Source organism: Salvelinus fontinalis, chromosome 6 (genome assembly GCF_029448725.1).
Source record: "Salvelinus fontinalis isolate EN_2023a chromosome 6, ASM2944872v1, whole genome shotgun sequence".
Lineage (NCBI taxonomy): Eukaryota > Metazoa > Chordata > Actinopteri > Salmoniformes > Salmonidae > Salvelinus > Salvelinus fontinalis.
Genome location: NC_074670.1, coordinates 1,182,354 through 1,203,846, shown reverse-complemented (window position 1 = coordinate 1,203,846; position 21,493 = coordinate 1,182,354). Strand labels below are relative to the sequence as shown.

General features: G+C 48.7%; 1 protein-coding gene across 5 annotated transcripts in view; it reads left to right on the top strand.

The window, feature by feature from the left end:
* Window positions 1-21,493, top strand: part of LOC129856844 (DEP domain-containing mTOR-interacting protein-like) — a 102,137-nt gene that overhangs the window by 33,950 nt on the left and 46,694 nt on the right. For all 5 annotated transcript variants that reach the window (XM_055924564.1, XM_055924563.1, XM_055924562.1 and 2 more), the window contains 2 exons: window positions 10,763-10,945; window positions 20,609-20,746. In XM_055924564.1, the coding sequence (XP_055780539.1) occupies window positions 10,763-10,945; window positions 20,609-20,746 (321 nt within the window). The remainder of the gene's footprint in view (window positions 1-10,762; window positions 10,946-20,608; window positions 20,747-21,493) is intronic.

Sequence of the window (21,493 nt, the reverse complement as noted above, 5' to 3'; positions counted from 1 at the left end):
CTCCTCTCTGCTCTCCTCTCTGCTCTCCCCTCTGCTCTCCTCTCTACTCTCCTCTCTGCTCTCCTCTCTACCCTCCTCTCTACCCTCCTCTCTACTCTCCTCTCTACTCTCCTCTCTACTCTCCTCTCTACTCTCCTCTCTACTCTCCTCTCTGCTCTCCTCTCTGCTCTCCTCTCTGCTCTCCTCTCTGCTCTCCTCTCTGCTCTCCTCTCTGCTCTCCTCTCTGCTCTCCTCTCTGCTCTCCTCTCTGCTCTCCTCTCTGCCCTCCTCTCTACTCTCCTCTCTGCTCTCCTCTCTACTCTCCTCTCTGCTCTCTTCTCTGCCCTCCTCTCTGCTCTCCTCTCTGCTCTCCTCTCTGCCCTCCTCTCTACTCTCCTCTCTGCCCTCCTCTCTGCCCTCCTCTCTGCCCTCCTCTCTACTCTCCTCTCTGCTCTCCTCTCTGCTCTCCTCTCTACTCTCCTCTCTGCCCTCCTCTCTGCTCTCCTCTCTGCTCTCCTCTCTGCTCTCCTCTCTGCTCTCCTCTCTGCTCTCCTCTCTGCTCTCCTCTCTGCTCTCCTCTCTGCTCTCCTCTCTGCTCTCCTCTCTGCCCTCCTCTCTGCCCTCCTCTCTGCCCTCCTCTCTGCTCTCCTCTCTGCTCTCCTCTCCTCTCTACTCTCCTCTCTACTCTCCTCTCTGCTCTCCTCTCTGCTCTCCTCTCTGCTCTCCTCTCTACTCTCCTCTCTACTCTCCTCTCTGCCCTCCTCTCTGCCCTCCTCTCTGCCCTCCTCTCTGCCCTCCTCTCTGCCCTCCTCTCTACTCTCCTCTCTACCCTCCTCTCTGCCCTCCTCTCTGCCCTCCTCTCTACTCTCCTCTCTACTCTCCTCTCTACTCTCCTCTCTGCTCTCCTCTCTGCTCTCCTCTCTGCTCTCCTCTCTGCTCTCCTCTCTGCTCTCCTCTCTGCTCTCCTCTCTGCTCTCCTCTCTGCTCTCCTCTCTGCTCTCCTCTCTGCCCTCCTCTCTGCTCTCCTCTCTACTCTCCTCTCTGCCCTCCCCTCTGCCCTCCCCTCTGCCCTCCCCTCTGCCCTCCCCTCTGCCCTCCCCTCTGCCCTCCCCTCTACTCTCCTCTCTGCCCTCCTCTCTGCCCTCCTCTCTGCCCTCCTCTCTGCCCTCCTCTCTGCCCTCCTCTCTGCCCTCCTCTCTGCCCTCCTCTCTGCCCTCCTCTCCTCTCTGCTCTCCTCTCTACTCTCCTCTCTGCTCTCCTCTCTGCTCTCCTCTCTGCTCTCCTCTCTGCTCTCCTCTCTGCTCTCCTCTCTGCTCTCCTCTCTGCTCTCCTCTCTGCTCTCCTCTCTGCTCTCCTCTCTGCCCTCCTCTCTGCCCTCCCCTCTGCCCTCCTCTCTACTCTCCTCTCTGCTCTCCCCTCTGCCCTCCCCTCTGCCCTCCCCTCTGCCCTCCCCTCTGCCCTCCTCTCTGCCCTCCTCTCTGCCCTCCTCTCTGCCCTCCTCTCTGCCCTCCTCTCTGCTCTCCTCTCTGCTCTCCTCTCTGCTCTCCTCTCTGCTCTCCTCTCTGCTCTCCTCTCTGCTCTCCTCTCTGCTCTCCTCTCTGCTCTCCTCTCTGCTCTCCTCTCTGCCCTCCTCTCTGCCCTCCTCTCTGCCCTCCTCTCTACTCTCCTCTCTGCCCTCCTCTCTACTCTCCTCTCTGCCCTCCTCTCTGCCCTCCTCTCTGCCCTCCTCTCGCCCTCCCCTCTGCTCTCATTTCAGCCCAGGCTCCCAACCCAGTCTCAGGATCTATCCCAAGTGGCACCCTAGACATTTCCTTTATAGTGCACTACTTTTGACCAGATCCCCATTGGCCCTGGTCAAAATAAGTGCCCCATAAAGGGAATAGGGTGCCATTTTGGACACAGCCTCTGTGTCTTGTCCTGACTTGAGCTAAACGCTGAATCTGACACTGATTCAGACGCGGAGGATAATTACTGGTAATTAACTAGTTGACATGGAGAGGAAGATCAATCATTACGGGGTCTTTGAAAAGCTCATTTTAAATGAAACTGATGAACGGCACACTAAAGAAATGTACTGTGTGATTCCACTTGCTACAACTGGATGAAAAGTCCCATGTAGTGTTCACCTTGTCGTCATGGTCACCTTGTTGTCATGGTCACGTGTTCAGCACTAATATAATCAGCTCTGGTTCTCTTGACTGTGGCACATCAGAATGGTCTCCCATCCTAGGAGCGGCCAGGCCCAACGCTGCTTATCTGTCATCAGAGACAAGCCAGCAGCGGCCTGCAGCAGGATGGTACTGTGTGGGCACTGCTTGCTGCCTGCTGGCTCAGTACAGGCTCTGAGATACACTACAGAGAGGCGGGGGCCTAACTACAGAGAGGCGGGGGCCTAACTACAGAGAGGCGGGGGCCTAACTACAGAGAGGCGGGGGCCTAACTACAGAGAGGCGGGGGCCTAACTACAGAGAGGGGGGGGCGCCTAACTACAGAGGGGGGGGGGCGCCTAACTACAGAGAGGCGGGGGGGGGGCGCCTAACTACAGAGAGGCGGGGGGGGGGGGCGCCTAACTACAGAGAGGCGGGGGGGGGGGGGCGCCTAACTACAGAGAGGCGGGGGGGGGGCGCCTAACTACAGAGAGGCGGGGGGGGGGGCCTAACTACAGAGAGGCGGGGGGGGTGGCCTAACTACAGAGAGGCGGGGGGGGGGGGGGTCCTAACTACAGAGAGGCCTGGGGGGGGCCTAACTACAGAGAGGCCTGGGGGGGGCCTAACTACAGAGAGGCCTGGGGGGGGCCTAACTACAGAGAGGCCTGGGGGGGGCCTAACTACAGAGAGGCCTGGGGGGGGCCTAACTACAGAGAGGCCTGGGGGGGGCCTAACTACAGAGAGGCCTGGGGGGGGCCTAACTACAGAGAGGCCTGGGGGGGGCCTAACTACAGAGAGGCGGGGGGGGCCTAACTACAGAGAGGAGAGGGCGCCTAACTACAGAGAAATTAACAAAGACTGAGATGCTTCTGGCCTCTCAGAATCAACTTGATACCTCGCTCCTGAGGAATTATCAAGGCTGCTTGACAGATCCCAGCCGTGACCCGGTTGGCGCTGCCACCTGGGGTTGGAGTGTGGAAGTGTGCCATGGTAGTGTGTCTATGTCCTAACACTAACCTTCCCCCACATCATAACAATACACACATGCACGCGCGCGCACCCGACAGCGTACACACACACACACTGCATACTTGAAATGTCTGAACTGTAGAACAATAGCAGCCCTGCCTGGATGGATCCACATTGTGGGTTGTTTTGGGTCAGTTGCCCCACACAATCACTGCATTCCTGGTTGATGGACTCACACAGAGAGCTGCTGATTTGATCTTCGTGGCTCAACACCATGTGCCACCGAGCCACTGGGTGGATGAATACACATAACCTAGAGCCACTGGGCTGATGAATACACATAACCTAGAGCCACTGGGCTGATGAATACACATAACCTAGAGCCACTGGGTGGATGAATACACATAACCTAGAGCCACTGGGCGGATGAATACACATAACCTAGAGCCACTGGGTGGATGAATACACATAACCTAGAGTCAATGGGCGGATGAATACACATAACCTAGAGCCACTGGGCTGATGAATACACATAACCTAGAGCCACTGGGCGGATGAATACACATAACCTAGAGCCACTGGGCGGATGAATACACATAACCTAGAGCCACTGGGCGGATGAATACACATAACCTAGAGCCACTGGGCGGATGAATACACATAACCTAGAGCCACTGGGCGGATGAATACACATAACCTAGAGCCACTGGGCGGATGAATACACATAACCTAGAGCCACTGGGCGGATGAATACACATAACCTAGAGCCACTGGGCGGATGAATACACATAACCTAGAGCCACTGGGCGGATGAATACACATAACCTAGAGCCACGGGGCGGATGAATACACATAACCTAGAGCCACTGGGCGGATGAATACACATAACCTAGAGCCACTGGGCGGATGAATACACATAACCTAGAGCCACTGGGCGGATGAATACACATAACCTAGAGCCACTGGGCGGATGAATACACATAACCTAGAGCCACTGGGCGGATGAATACACATAACCTAGAGCCACTGGGCGGATGAATACACATAACCTAGAGCCACTGGGCGGATGAATACACATAACCTAGAGCCACTGGGCGGATGAATACACATAACCTAGAGCCACTGGGCGGATGAATACACATAACCTAGAGTCACTGAACATGTTGTTTGGTTCGATTTATATTTGAATTAGTCAGCTGATATTTAGATCTTTGTGAATCAACACCATGGCAACAAGCGTTCTGAATACACATAATCAACCCCCTTTAATCCTGATCATCCCCTTTTGGGGCACCAGGTGCTGAAACATAATCAACCCCCTTTAATCCTGATCGTCCCCTTTTGGGGCACCAGGTGCTGAAACATAATCAACCCCCTTTAATCCTGATCGTCTCCTTTTGGGGCACCAGGTGCTGAAACATAATCAACCCCCTTTAATCCTGATCGTCCCCTTTTGGGGCACCAGGTGCTGGAACATAATCAACCCCCTTTAATCCTGAACGTCCCCTTTTGGGGCACCAGGTGCTGAAACGTAATCAACCCCCTTTAATCCTGAACGTCCCCTTTTGGGGCACCAGGTGCTGGAACATAACCAACCCCCTTTAATCCTGATCGTCCCCTTTTGGGGCACCAGGTGCTGAAACATAATCAACCCCCTTTAATCCTGAACGCCCCCTTTTGGGGCACCAGGTGCTGGAACATAACCAACCCCCTTTAATCCTGATCGTCCCCTTTTGGGGCACCAGGTGCTGGAACATAATCAACCCCCTTTAATCCTGATCGACCCCTTTTGGGGCACCAGGTGCTGAAACATAATCAACCCCCTTTAATCCTGATCGTCCCCTTTTGGGGCACCAGGTGCTGAAACATAATCAACCCCCTTTAATCCTGATCGTCCCCTTTTGGGGCACCAGGTGCCGAAACATAATCAGAAACTGTTGTTTGGTTACGGACCTGGTTATGATTGAATCATTATGGACTCTTTGGATTGTTGAAATGTGTCTGTGGTAACTGCTATGTTTTTAGACGGGGAAATTGCAATGGACTGTCACTCTACTAACGTAAGGAGAACACTTCCTCCTGAGATAAAAAAACAAACCTCAGATGAGGAATATTTCAATCCATCTCTATAAACCACAGGACCAGAAACACTTCATACAGTCACAGCAGCAGCTTTATAGCATCACACGGTGCATCCATAACCAACCTAGGAAGTAGAACATACCGGCTGGATTTCTGTATTTTGAAAGTTTCTATATATCTTGAACCTTGTTTGCTGACATGCAAAACATTTTGGGACTATATCAGCAATGGACGAATGAAACAAATACTAAAATATTGTTTTTGGGTGGAGTGTTCCTTTAAATCCTGAGTTCTAACCCCTTGGCACAGTTATGCCGGCTTTATGGCTTAGTTACACAAGTGACAGTCAGATTTTGATTCCTGGATGGCTTTATTCGTATAGCCAGTCAGAGTTGGTTTTATGTCTTTCAAGGGATTTGGAGATTTAAGGGGCATTCAGAGCCTCCCCCGTACTGAGCGTTAGCCAAGTGAGGGTTGGCACAATGACGGCCCAAGCTAAGAGAGGGAGAGTGTGTGTGTGTGTCCAACCCTAAGAGACTTAGCTGATTACTGGCATTGGAGGCACCATCAGAGGTGTTCTGTCTGATGGGAATAATTGAAGAGTTACAGGATTTAGAACTGAACTACCTCCTGTTCTATAGTTAACGGGATTTACAGTCAATAACTGTAGTTAACAGGATTTACAGTGATTTACAGTCGGTAACTGTAGTTACCGGGATTTACAGTCGGTAACTGTAGTTAACGGGATTTACAGTCAGTAACTGTAGTTACCGGGATTTACAGTCGGTTACTGTAGTTAACGGGATTTACAGTCAGTTACTGTAGTTACCGGGATTTACAGTCAGTTACTGTAGTTACCGGGATTTACAGTGATTTACTGTCGGTAACTGTAGTTACCGGGATTTACAGTCGGTAACTGTAGTTAACGGGATTTACAGTCGTTAACGGGATTTACAGTCGGTAACTGTAGTTAACGGGATTTACAGTCGGTAACTGTAGTTACCGGGATTTACAGTCAGTAACTGTAGTTAACGGGATTTACAGTCGTTAACGGGATTTACAGTCGGTAACTGTAGTTAACGGGATTTACAGTCGGTAACTGTAGTTAACGGGATTTACAGTCGGTAACTGTAGTTACCGGGATTTACAGTCGGTAACTGTAGTTACCGGGTTTTACAGTCGGTCATATGAAACAGTAACCGATCCTAAACAATGGTTTTGTTGTGTGTTTCTCCCTGACAGTGACCAACAAGCAGCACTTTGGATTTACAGTCGGTAACAGTAGTTAACGGGATTTACAGTCGGTAACTGTAGTTACCGGGATTTACAGTCGGTAACTGTAGTTACCGGGTTTTACAGTCGGTCATATGAAACAGTAACCGATCCTAAACAATGGTTTTGTTGTGTGTTTCTCCCTGACAGTGACCAACAAGCAGCACTTTGGATTTACAGTCGGTAACAGTAGTTAACGGGATTTACAGTCGGTAACTGTAGTTAACGGGTTTTACAGTCGGTCATATGAAACAGTAACCGATCCTAAACAATGGTTTTGTTGTGTGTTTCTCCCTGACAGTGACCAACAAGCAGCACTTTGGATTTACAGTCGGTAACAGTAGTTAACGGGATTTACAGTCGGTAACTGTAGTTACCGGGATTTACAGTCGGTAACGGGATTTACAGTCGGTAACTGTAGTTAACGGGATTTACAGTCGGTAACTGTAGTTAACGGGATTTACAGTCGGTAACTGTAGTTACCGGGATTTACAGTCAGTAACTGTAGTTAACGGGATTTACAGTCGTTAACGGGATTTACAGTCGGTAACTGTAGTTAACGGGATTTACAGTCGGTAACTGTAGTTAACGGGATTTACAGTCGGTAACTGTAGTTACCGGGATTTACAGTCGGTAACTGTAGTTACCGGGTTTTACAGTCGGTCATATGAAACAGTAACCGATCCTAAACAATGGTTTTGTTGTGTGTTTCTCCCTGACAGTGACCAACAAGCAGCACTTTGGATTTACAGTCGGTAACAGTAGTTAACGGGATTTACAGTCGGTAACTGTAGTTACCGGGATTTACAGTCGGTAACTGTAGTTACCGGGTTTTACAGTCGGTCATATGAAACAGTAACCGATCCTAAACAATGGTTTTGTTGTGTGTTTCTCCCTGACAGTGACCAACAAGCAGCACTTTGGATTTACAGTCGGTAACAGTAGTTAACGGGATTTACAGTCGGTAACTGTAGTTAACGGGTTTTACAGTCGGTCATATGAAACAGTAACCGATCCTAAACAATGGTTTTGTTGTGTGTTTCTCCCTGACAGTGACCAACAAGCAGCACTTTGGATTTACAGTCGGTAACAGTAGTTAACGGGATTTACAGTCGGTAACTGTAGTTACCGGGATTTACAGTCGGTAACTGTAGTTACCGGGTTTTACAGTCGGTCATATGAAACAGTAACCGATCCTAAACAATGGTTTTGTTGTGTGTTTCTCCCTGACAGTGACCAACAAGCAGCACTTTGGATTTACAGTCGGTAACAGTAGTTAACGGGATTTACAGTCGGTAACTGTAGTTACCGGGATTTACAGTAGTTAACTGTAGTTAACGGGATTTACAGTCGGTAACTGTAGTTAACGGGTTTTACAGTCGGTCATATGAAACAGTAACCGATCCTAAACAATGGTTTTGTTGTGTGTTTCTCCCTGACAGTGACCAACAAGCAGCACTTTGGATTTACAGTCGGTTATATGAAACAGTAACCGATCCTAAACAATGGTTTTGTTGTGTGTTTCTCCCTGACAGTGACCAACAAGCAGCACTTTGGATTTACAGTCGGTAACAGTAGTTAACGGGATTTACAGTCGGTAACTGTAGTTAACGGGTTTTACAGTCGGTTATATGAAACAGTAACCGATCCTAAACAGTGGTTTTGTTGTGTGTTTCTCCCTGACAGTGACCAACAAGCAGCACTTTGGATTTACAGTCGGTCATATGAAACAGTAACCGATCCTAAACAATGGTTTTGTTGTGTGTTTCTCCCTGACAGTGACCAACAAGCAGCACTTTGGATTTACAGTCGGTAACTGTAGTTAACGGGATTTACAGTCGGTTATATGAAACAGTAACCGATCCTAAACAGTGGTTTTGTTGTGTGTTTCTCCCTGACAGTGACCAACAAGCAGCACTTTGGATTTACAGTCGGTCATATGAAACAGTAACCGATCCTAAACAATGGTTTTGTTGTGTGTTTCTCCCTGACAGTGACCAACAAGCAGCACTTTGGATTTACAGTCGGTCATATGAAACAGTAACCGATCCTAAACAATGGTTTTGTTGTGTGTTTCTCCCTGACAGTGACCAACAAGCAGCACTTTGGATTTACAGTCGGTCATATGAAACAGTAACCGATCCTAAACAGTGGTTTTGTTCTGTGTTTCTCCCTGACAGTGACCAACAAGCAGCACTTTGGATTTACAGTCGGTAACTGTAGTTAACGGGATTTACAGTCGGTTATATGAAACAGTAACCGATCCTAAACAGTGGTTTTGTTGTGTGTTTCTCCCTGACAGTGACCAACAAGCAGCACTTTGGATTTACAGTCGGTCATATGAAACAGTAACCGATCCTAAACAATGGTTTTGTTGTGTGTTTCTCCCTGACAGTGACCAACAAGCAGCACTTTGGATTTACAGTCGGTCATATGAAACAGTAACCGATCCTAAACAATGGTTTTGTTGTGTGTTTCTCCCTGACAGTGACCAACAAGCAGCACTTTGGATTTACAGTCGGTCAAATGAAACAGTAACCGATCCTAAACAGTGGTTTTGTTCTGTGTTTCTCCCTGACAGTGACCAACAAGCAGCACTTTCGATTTACAGTCGGTCATATGAAACAGTAACCGATCCTAAACAGTGGTTTTGTTGTGTGTTTCTCCCTGACAGTGACCAACAAGCAGCACTTTGGATTTACAGTCGGTCATATGAAACAGTAACCGATCCTAAACAGTGGTTTTGTTGTGTGTTTCTCCCTGACAGTGACCAACAAGCAGCACTTTGGATTTACAGTCGGTAACTGTAGTTAACGGGATTTACAGTCGGTTATATGAAACAGTAACCGATCCTAAACAGTGGTTTTGTTCTGTGTTTCTCCCTGACAGTGACCAACAAGCAGCACTTTGGATTTACAGTCGGTCATATGAAACAGTAACCGATCCTAAACAGTGGTTTTGTTGTGTGTTTCTCCCTGACAGTGACCAACAAGCAGCACTTTGGATTTACAGTCGGTCATATGAAACAGTAACCGATCCTAAACAGTGGTTTTGTTCTGTGTTTCTCCCTGACAGTGACCAACAAGCAGCACTTTGGATTTACAGTCGGTCATATGAAACAGTAACCGATCCTAAACAGTGGTTTTGTTGTGTGTTTCTCCCTGACAGTGACCAACAAGCAGCACTTTGGATTTACAGTCGGTCATATGAAACAGTAACCGATCCTAAACAGTGGTTTTGTTCTGTGTTTCTCCCTGACAGTGACCAACAAGCAGCACTTTGGATTTACAGTCGGTCATATGAAACAGTAACCGATCCTAAACAGTGGTTTTGTTGTGTGTTTCTCCCTGACAGTGACCAACAAGCAGCACTTTGGATTTACAGTCGGTCATATGAAACAGTAACCGATCCTAAACAGTGGTTTTGTTGTGTGTTTCTCCCTGACAGTGACCAACAAGCAGCACTTTGGATTTACAGTCGGTCATATGAAACAGTAACCGATCCTAAACAGTGGTTTTGTTCTGTGTTTCTCCCTGACAGTGACCAACAAGCAGCACTTTGGATTTACAGCCGGTCATATGAAACAGTAACCGATCCTAAACAGTGGTTTTGTTGTGTGTTTCTCCCTGACAGTGACCAACAAGCAGCACTTTGGATTTACAGTCGGTCATATGAAACAGTAACCGATCCTAAACAGTGGTTTTGTTCTGTGTTTCTCCCTGACAGTGACCAACAAGCAGCACTTTGGATTTACAGTCGGTCATATGAAACAGTAACCGATCCTAAACAGTGGTTTTGTTGTGTGTTTCTCCCTGACAGTGACCAACAAGCAGCACTTTGGATTTACAGTCGGTCATATGAAACAGTAACCGATCCTAAACAGTGGTTTTGTTGTGTGTTTCTCCCTGACAGTGACCAACAAGCAGCACTTTGGATTTACAGTCGGTCATATGAAACAGTAACCGATCCTAAACAGTGGTTTTGTTCTGTGTTTCTCCCTGACAGTGACCAACAAGCAGCACTTTGGATTTACAGTCGGTCATATGAAACAGTAACCGATCCTAAACAGTGGTTTTGTTGTGTGTTTCTCCCTGACAGTGACCAACAAGCAGCACTTTGGATTTACAGTCGGTAACTGTAGTTAACGGGATTTACAGTCGGTTATATGAAACAGTAACCGATCCTAAACAGTGGTTTTGTTGTGTGTTTCTCCCTGACAGTGACCAACAAGCAGCACTTTGGATTTACAGTCGGTCATATGAAACAGTAACCGATCCTAAACAGTGGTTTTGTTGTGTGTTTCTCCCTGACAGTGACCAACAAGCAGCACTTTGTGGATGGAGGGCTGCTATACCAGTTCAGACTGAACTTCAGAAGGAGACGGCGTCTGATGGAGCTGCTGAACGAGCGCTGCCGTACCATCCCAGAGAGCCACGACAGCCCCTTCTGTCTCCGCAAACAGAACCCGGAGGGAGGCAACACCAGCTTCCTGTCTGGTAAACCTCAATGTCTAGCAATCAAATGTCTTTATAAAGCCCTTTTTACAGCAGGAGTTGTTGTACCCACACCATCTACAGTCAGACTGGGGCTGAAACCCACTATAACCCTTAGTCCCTACTCTCTACTCTCTACTCACTATCTACTGTCAGACTGGGGCCGAATTCCACTATAACCCTTAGTCCCTACTCTCTACTCTCTACTCACTATCTACTGTCAGACTGGGGCCGAATTCCACTATAACCCTTAGCCCCTACTCTCTACTCCCTACTCACTATCTACAGTCACACTGGAGCCGAATCCCACTATAACCCTTAGTCCCTACTCCCTACTCACTATCTACAGTCACACTGGAGCCGAATCCCACTATAACCCTTAGTCCCTACTCCCTACTCCCTACTCACTATCTACTGTCAGACTGGGGCCGAATTCCACTATAACCCTTAGCCCCTACTCTCTACTCCCTACTCACTATCTACAGTCAGACTGGGGCTGAATCCCACTATAACCCTTAGCCCCTACTCTCTACTCACTATCTACTGTCAGACTGGGGCTGAATCCCGCTTTAACCCTTAGCCCCTACTCCCTACTCACTATCTACTGTGAGACTGGGGCTGAATCCCACTATAACCCTTAGTCCCTACTCCCTACTCACTATCTACAGTCACACTGGGGCTGAATCTGTATAGAGCTGAAGGCAGTCAGTAGGTTTGTGGACCTGAGGGAGAGCTGTATAGTATATGGATGAAGGCAGTCAGTAGGTTTGTGGACCTGAGGGAGAGCTGTATAGTATATGGATGAAGGCAGTAGGTTTGGACCTGAGGGAGAGCTGTATAGTATATGGATGAAGGCAGTCAGTAGGTTTGTGGACCTGAGGGAGAGCTGTATAGTATATGGATGAAGGCCAGTCAGTAGGTTTGTGGACCTGAGGGAGAGCTGTATAGTATATGGATGAAGGTAGTGGGTTTGTGGACCTGAGGGAGAGCTGTATAGTATATGGATGAAGGCCATCAGTAGGTTTGTGGACCTGAGGGAGAGCTGTATAGTATATGGATGAAGGCCAGTCAGTAGGTTTGTGGACCTGAGGGAGAGCTGTATAGTATATGGATGAAGGCAGTCAGTAGGTTTGGACCTGAGGGAGAGCTGTATAGTATATGGATGAAGGCAGTCAGTAGGTTTGGACCTGAGGGAGAGCTGTATAGTATATGGATGAAGGCCAGTCAGTAGGTTTGTGGACCTGAGGGAGAGCTGTATAGTATATGGATGAAGGCCATCAGTAGGTTTGTGGACCTGAGGGAGAGCTGTATAGTATGTGGATGAAGGCAGGTTTGTGGACCTGAGGGAGAGCTGTATAGTATATGGATGAAGGCAGTCAGTAGGTTTGTGGACCTGAGGGAGAGCTGTATAGTATATGGATGAAGGTAGGTTTGTGGACCTGAGGGAGAGCTGTATAGTATATGGATGAAGGCCATCAGTAGGTTTGTGGACCTGAGGGAGAGCTGTATAGTATATGGATGAAGGCCATCAGTAGGTTTGTGGACCTGAGGGAGAGCTGTATAGTATATGGATGAAGGACCATCAGTAGGTTTGTGGACCTGAGGGAGAGCTGTATAGTATATGGATGAAGGTAGGTTTGTGGACCTGAGGGAGAGCTGTATAGTATATGGATGAAGGTAGGTTTGTGGACCTGAGGGAGAGCTGTATAGTATATGGATGAAGGCCATCAGTAGGTTTGTGGACCTGAGGGAGAGCTGTATAGTATATGGATGAAGGTAGGTTTGTGGACCTGAGGGAGAGCTGTATAGTATGTGGATGAAGGCCATCAGTAGGTTTGTGGACCTGAGGGAGAGCTGTATAGTATATGGATGAAGGCCGTCAGTAGGTTTGTGGACCTGAGGGAGAGCTGTATAGTATATGGATGAAGGCAGTCAGTAGGTTTGTGGACCTGAGGGAGAGCTGTATAGTATATGGATGAAGGTAGGTTTGTGGACCTGAGGGAGAGCTGTATAGTATATGGATGAAGGCCAGTCAGTAGGTTTGTGGACCTGAGGGAGAGCTGTATAGTATATGGATGAAGGCAGTCAGGTTTGTGGACCTGAGGGAGAGCTGTATAGTATATGGATGAAGGCAGTCAGTAGGTTTGTGGACCTGAGGGAGAGCTGTATAGTATGTGGATGAAGGCCATCAGTAGGTTTGTGGACCTGAGGGAGAGCTGTATAGTATATGGATGAAGGCAGTCAGTAGGTTTGTGGACCTGAGGGAGAGCTGTATAGTATATGGATGAAGTCAGTAGGTTTGTGGACCTGAGGGAGAGCTGTATAGTATATGGATGAAGGTAGTAGGTTTGTGGACCTGAGGGAGAGCTGTATAGTATATGGATGAAGGCAGTCAGTAGGTGTGTGGACCTGAGGGAGAGCTGTATAGTATATGGATGAAGGTAGGTTTGAGGACCTGAGGGAGAGCTGTATAGTATATGGATGAAGGTAGGTTTGTGGACCTGAGGGAGAGCTGTATAGTATATGGATGAAGTCAGTAGGTTTGTGGACCTGAGGGAGAGCTGTATAGTATATGGATGAAGGTAGGTTTGTGGACCTGAGGGAGAGCTGTATAGTATGTGGATGAAGGCCGTCAGTAGGTTTGGACCTGAGGGAGAGCTGTATAGTATATGGATGAAGGCCATCAGTAGGTTTGTGGACCTGAGGGAGAGCTGTATAGTATATGGATAAAGGCAGTCAGTAGGTTTGTGGACCTGAAGGAGAGCTGTATAGTATATGGATGAAGGCAGTAGGTTTGTGGACCTGAGGGAGAGCTGTATAGTATATGGATGAAGGCAGTCAGTAGGTTTGTGGACCTGAGGGAGAGCTGTATAGTATATGGATGAAGGCCATCAGTAGGTTTGTGGACCTGAGGGAGAGCTGTATAGTATATGGATGAAGTCAGTAGGTTTGTGGACCTGAGGGAGAGCTGTATAGTATATGGATGAAGGCCATCAGTAGGTTTGTGGACCTGAGGGAGAGCTGTATAGTATATGGATGAAGGCAGTCAGTAGGTTTGTGGACCTGAGGGAGAGCTGTATAGTATATGGATGAAGGTAGTGGGTTTGTGGACCTGAGGGAGAGCTGTATAGTATATGGATGAAGGCCGTCAGTAGGTTTGTGGACCTGAGGGAGAGCTGTATAGTATATGGATGAAGGCCAGTCAGTAGGTTTGTGGACCTGAGGGAGAGCTGTATAGTATATGGATGAAGGCCGTCAGTAGGTTTGTGGACCTGAGGGAGAGCTGTATAGTATATGGATGAAGGTAGGTTTGTGGACCTGAGGGAGAGCTGTATAGTATATGGATGAAGGTAGGTTTGTGGACCTGAGGGAGAGCTGTATAGTATGTGGATGAAGGCCATCAGTAGGTTTGTGGACCTGAGGGAGAGCTGTATAGTATATGGATGAAGGCAGTAGGTTTGAGGACCTGAGGGAGAGCTGTATAGTATGTGGATGAAGGCCATCAGTAGGTTTGTGGACCTGAGGGAGAGCTGTATAGTATATGGATGAAGGTAGGTTTGTGGACCTGAGGGAGAGCTGTATAGTATATGGATGAAGGCAGTCAGGTTTGTGGACCTGAGGGAGAGCTGTATAGTATATGGATGAAGGTAGGTTTGTGGACCTGAGGGAGAGCTGTATAGTATATGGATGAAGGCAGTCAGTAGGTTTGTGGACCTGAGGGAGAGCTGTATAGTATATGGATGAAGGCAGTCAGTAGGTTTGTGGACCTGAGGGAGAGCTGTATAGTATATGGATGAAGGCAGTCAGTAGGTTTGTGGACCTGAGGGAGAGCTGTATAGTATGTGGATGAAGGCAGTCAGTAGGTTTGTGGACCTGAGGGAGAGCTGTATAGTATATGGATGAAGGCCAGTCAGTAGGTTTGGACCTGAGGGAGAGCTGTATAGTATATGGATGAAGGCCGTCAGTAGGTTTGTGGACCTGAGGGAGAGCTGTATAGTATATGGATGAAGGCAGTCAGTAGGTTTGTGGACCTGAGGGAGAGCTGTATAGTATATGGATGAAGGCCATCAGTAGGTTTGTGGACCTGAGGGAGAGCTGTATAGTATATGGATGAAGGCAGTCAGTAGGTTTGTGGACCTGAGGGAGAGCTGTATAGTATATGGATGAAGGCCATCAGTAGGTTTGTGGACCTGAGGGAGAGCTGTATAGTATATGGATGAAGGTAGGTTTGTGGACCTGAGGGAGAGCTGTATAGTATATGGATGAAGGTAGGTTTGTGGACCTGAGGGAGAGCTGTATAGTATATGGATGAAGGCAGTCAGTAGGTTTGTGGACCTGAGGGAGAGCTGTATAGTATATGGATGAAGGCCATCAGTAGGTTTGTGGACCTGAGGGAGAGCTGTATAGTATATGGATGAAGGCCATCAGTAGGTTTGTGGACCTAAGGGAGAGCTGTATAGTATATGGATGAAGTCAGTAGGTTTGTGGACCTGAGGGAGAGCTGTATAGTATATGGATGAAGGCAGTCAGTAGGTTTGTGGACCTGAGGGAGAGCTGTATAGTATATGGATGAAGGCAGTCAGTAGGTTTGTGGAACCGAAGGAGAGCTGTATAGTATATGGATGAAGGCAGTCAGTAGGTTTGTGGAACCGAAGGAGAGCTGTATAGTATATGGATGAAGGCAGTAGGTTTGTGGACCTGAGGGAGAGCTGTATAGTATATGGATGAAGGCAGTAGGTTTGTGGACCTGAAGGAGAGCTGTATAGTATATGGATGAAGGCAGTAGGTTTGTGGACCTGAGGGAGAGCTGTATAGTATATGGATGAAGGCCATCAGTAGGTTTGTGGACCTGAGGGAGAGCTGTATAGTATATGGATGAAGGTAGGTTTGTGGACCTGAGGGAGAGCTGTATAGTATATGGATGAAGGCAGTAGGTTTGTGGACCTGAGGGAGAGCTGTATAGTATATGGATGAAGGCCATCAGTAGGTTTGTGGACCTGAGGGAGAGCTGTATAGTATATGGATGAAGGCCATCAGTAGGTTTGGACCTGAGGGAGAGCTGTATAGTATATGGATGAAGGCAGTCAGTAGGTTTGTGGACCTGAGGGAGAGCTGTATAGTATATGGATGAAGGTAGGTTTGTGGACCTGAGGGAGAGCTGTATAGTATATGGATGAAGGCAGTAGGTTTGTGGACCTGAGGGAGAGCTGTATAGTATATGGATGAAGGCCATCAGTAGGTTTGTGGACCTGAGGGAGAGCTGTATAGTATATGGATGAAGGCCGTCAGTAGGTTTGTGGACCTGAGGGAGAGCTGTATAGTATATGGATGAAGGCAGTCAGTAGGTTTGTGGACCTGAGGGAGAGCTGTATAGTATATGGATGAAGGCCATCAGTAGGTTTGTGGACCTGAGGGAGAGCTGTATAGTATGTGGATGAAGGCCAGTCAGTAGGTTTGGACCTGAGGGAGAGCTGTATAGTATGTGGATGAAGGCCAGTCAGTAGGTTTGGACCTGAGGGAGAGCTGTATAGTATATGGATGAAGGCCAGTCAGTAGGTTTGGACCTGAGGGAGAGCTGTATAGTATATGGATGAAGGCCAGTCAGTAGGTTTGAGGACCTGAGGGAGAGCTGTATAGTATATGGATGAAGGCCAGTCAGTAGGTTTGTGGACCTGAGGGAGAGCTGTATAGTATATGGATGAAGGCAGTCAGTAGGTTTGTGGACCTGAGGGAGAGCTGTATAGTATATGGATGAAGGCCGTCAGTAGGTTTGTGGACCTGAGGGAGAGCTGTATAGTATATGGATGAAGGCAGGTTTTAAGCCCCATAATGAGAAGCTGACGTCAGCTAAATGAACAACCTCGTCCGCTACGTTCCTTTAACATCCTCTTCAGCAGGAGCTGGCAGACGATGCAATGATATCAAACGCTTCCCGACTCGTAATAAATAGAATCTTCCAAGGTTCCAGAGGAAAGTGCACTACTGTGAGTTCCTCTGCGCTCCAGTTAGCTGCTCTGTCTCTTATCGTTGAGATTCACTGGAATGAGGAAGGAACGAGGGAACAGCTCCTCCACAACCTACAGCTGTGTGATACCTGCTGCTGGAATGAGGAAGGAACGAGGGAACAGCCCCTCCACAACCTACAGCTGTGTGATACCTGCTGCTGGAATGAGGAAGGAACGAGGGAACAGCCCCTCCACAACCTACAGCTGTGTGATACCTGCTGCTGGAATGAGGAAGGAACGAGGGAACAGCCCCTCCACAACCTACAGCTGTGTGATACCTGCTGCTGGAATGAGGAAGGAACGAGGGAACAGCCCCTCCACAACCTACAGCTGTGTGATACCTGCTGCTGGAATGAGGAAGGAACGAGGGAACAGCCCCTCCACAACCTACAGCTGTGTGATACCTGCTGCTGGAATGAGGAAGGAACGAGGGAACAGCCCCTCCACAACCTACAGCTGTGTGATACCTGCTGCTGGAATGAGGAAGGAACGAGGGAACAGCCCCTCCACAACCTACAGCTGTGTGATACCTGCTGCTGGAATGAGGAAGGAACGAGGGAACAGCCCCTCCACAACCTACAGCTGTGTGATACCTGCTGCTGGAATGAGGAAGGGACGAGGGAACAGCCCCTCCACAACCTACAGCTGTGTGATACCTGCTGCTGGAATGAGGAAGGAACGAGGGAACAGCCCCTCCACAACCTACAGCTGTGTGATACCTGCTGCTGGAATGAGGAAGGAACGAGGGAACAGCCCCTCCACAACCTACAGCTGTGTGATACCTGCTGCTGGAATGAGGAAGGAACGAGGGAACAGCCCCTCCACAACCTACAGCTGTGTGATACCTGCTGCTGGAATGAGGAAGGAACGAGGGAACAGCCCCTCCACAACCTACAGCTGTGTGATACCTGCTGCTGGAATGAGGAAGGAACGAGGGAACAGCCCCTCCACAACCTACAGCTGTGTGATACCTGCTGCTGGAATGAGGAAGGAACGAGGGAACAGCCCCTCCACAACCTACAGCTGTGTGATACCTGCTGCTGGAATGAGGAAGGAACGAGGGAACAGCCCCTCCACAACCTACAGCTGTGTGATACCTGCTGCTGGAATGAGGAAGGAACGAGGGAACAGCCCCTCCACAACCTACAGCTGTGTGATACCTGCTGCTGGAATGAGGAAGGAACGAGGGAACAGCCCCTCCACAACCTACAGCTGTGTGATACCTGCTGCTGGAATGAGGAAGGAACGAGGGAACAGCCCCTCCACAACCTACAGCTGTGTGATACCTGCTGCTGGAATGAGGAAGGAACGAGGGAACAGCCCCTCCACAACCTACAGCTGTGTGATACCTGCTGCTGGAATGAGGAAGGAACGAGGGAACAGCCCCTCCACAACCTACAGCTGTGTGATACCTGCTGCTGGAATGAGGAAGGAACGAGGGAACAGCCCCTCCACAACCTACAGCTGTGTGATACCTGCTGCTGGAATGAGGAAGGAACGAGGGAACAGCCCCTCCACAACCTACAGCTGTGTGATACCTGCTGCTGGAATGAGGAAGGAACGAGGGAACAGCCCCTCCACAACCTACAGCTGTGTGATACCTGCTGCTGGAATGAGGAAGGAACGAGGGAACAGCCCCTCCACAACCTACAGCTGTGTGATACCTGCTGCTGGAATGAGGAAGGAACGAGGGAACAGCCCCTCCACAACCTACAGCTGTGTGATACCTGCTGCTGGAATGAGGAAGGGACGAGGGAACAGCCCCTCCACAACCTACAGCTGTGTGATACCTGCTGCTGGAATGAGGAAGGAACGAGGGAACAGCCCCTCCACAACCTACAGCTGTGTGATACCTGCTGCTGGCTTTGGTTCCTGACAAAAACATCTGTATGTGAGGGTTTTCTGCACAACATATGATGCTATGAACACTGTTCCGCAGGGTTCTCTATGTGCCGCAGGGTTCTCTCTGTTCCGCAGGGTTCTCTCTGTTCCGCAGGGTTCTCTCTGTTCCGCAGGGTTCTCTCTGTTCCGCAGGGTTCTCTCTGTTCCGCAGGGTTCTCTCTGTTCCGCAGGATATTGCAGAGCACTGATGCACATTCCACAATGACATCATTCTTTAGACTTTGCCCAACCACCTGCCACAGTCTAGAGGTGTACTGCTTTATGGAGGCAGTATAGACCTTACCAGTCTAGAGGTGTACTGCTTTATGGAGGCAGTATAGACCTTACCAGTCTAGAGGTGTACTGCTTTATGGAGGCAGTATAGACCTTACCAGTCTAGAGGTGTACTGCTTTATGGAGGCAGTATAGACCTTACCAGTCTAGAGGTGTACTGCTTTATGGAGGCAGTATAGACCTTACCAGTCTAGAGGTGTACTGCTTTATGGAGGCAGTATAGACCTTACCAGTCTAGAGGTGTACTGCTTTATGGAGGCAGTATAGACCTTACCAGTCTAGAGGTGTACTGCTTTATGGAGGCAATATAGACCTTACCAGTCTAGAGGTGTACTGCTTTATGGAGGCAATATAGACCTTACCAGTCTAGAGGTGTACTGCTTTATGGAGGCAGTATAGACCTTACCAGTCTAGAGGTGTTCTGCTTTATGGAGGCAATATAGACCTTACCAGTCTAGAGGTGTACTGCTTTATGGAGGCAGTATAGACCTTACCAGTCTAGAGGTGTACTGCTTTATGGAGGCAGTATAGACCTTACCAGTCTAGAGGTGTACTGCTTTATGGAGGCAGTATAGACCTTACCAGTATAGGGGTGTACTGCTTTATGGAGGCAATATAGACCTTACCAGTCTAGAGGTGTACTGCTTTATGGAGGCAGTATAGACCTTACCAGTATAGGGGTGTACTGCTTTATGGAGGCAATATAGACCTTACCAGTCTAGAGGTGTACTGCTTTATGGAGGCAATATAGACCTTACCAGTCTAGAGGTGTACTGCTTTATGGAGGCAGTATAGACCTTACCAGTCTAGAGGTGTACTGCTTTATGGAGGCAATATAGACCTTACCAGTCTAGAGGTGTACTGCTTTATGGAGGCAGTATAGACCTTACCAGTCTAGAGGTGTTCTGCTTTATGGAGGCAGTATAGACCTTACCAATAAAGAGTGCTTTCATTATAGACTGATTAGATACACCTACACATCCTTTCACAACTAACAACACAAACCTCTGACGACAGCAACACTGCTTTTACACAGTCCTTTTCTCTTTGGTGCACTACTATTGACTAGGACCCATAAGGCTCTGGTCCCAAGTAGTGCACTGTATAGAGAAAAGGGTTCCATTTGGGACATAATTAGTGTTCGCTCTGAAAAGAAACAAATGGTGAAAGTCTCTCAGACCTTCAACATTTGTTTTGACTACATCAAGGGGGAAAAATGTGCTAACGAATAAAGGACGTCCTCTCTCTCTCTCTCTCTCTCTCTCTCTCTCTCTCTCTCTCTCTCTCTCTCGTCTCTGTCACTCTCTCTCGCTGTCTGTCACCTCTCTCTCTCTCGCTGTCTCTGTCTCCTCTCTCTCTCTCTCTCTCTCTCTCTCTCTCTCTCTCTCTCTCTCTCTCGTCTCTCTCTGTCTCTGTCTCTCTCTCTCTGTCGTCTCTCTCTCTCTCGTCTCTCTGTTGTCTCTCTCTCCTCTGTCTCCTCTCTCAGTGAGTCCTACTAAAGAGATGAAGATGATAGTGGGTATCCGTCGGAGCAGCATGAGCAGCAGCTGTGGCAGCAGTGGTTACTATAGCAGCAGTCCCACCCTCAGTAGCAGCCCCCCGGTGCTCTGTAACCCAAAGTCAGGTAAGAGTCTCTCCATTCTCCCCGAGTGACCTTACACACACACACACACACACACACCACAGTCTGGTAAGAGTCTGAATAGGAGCCCTTTGCACAGCAGTGTGTCTTCAATGTGCTGGTACCCTCTCCTCCCCAAGACGGAGGTTCTGGTCAGGAACTACTGACTATGCAGAACACATGGAAAAACACTTGGAGTGTTTTGGATCCTCAGTTTAGGTAATAGTAACAGTATCATGCAGACAGAACCAGCCTGTTCTGGACTGCCCTCTGTACTAGTGACTAGTGGTCACACGGACAGAACCAGCCTGTTCTGGACTGCCCTCTGTACTAGTGACTAGTGGTCACACGGACAGAACCAGCCTGTTCTGGACTGCTGTCTGTACTAGTGACTAGTGGTCACACGGACAGAACCAGCCTGTTCTGGACTGCCCTCTGTACTAGTGACTAGTGGTCACACGGACAGAACCAGCCTGTTCTGGACTGCTGTCTGTACTAGTGACTAGTGGTCACACGGACAGAACCAGCCTGTTCTGGACTGCCCTCTGTACTAGTGACTAGTGGTCACACCGACAGAACCAGCCTGTTCTGGACTGCTGTCTATACTAGTGACTAGTGGTCACACGGACAGAACCAGCCTGTTCTGGACTGCCCTCTGTACTAGTGACTAGTGGTCACACGGACAGAACCAGTCTGTTCTGGACTGCCGTCTGTACTAGTGACTAGTGGTCACACGGACAGAACCAGCCT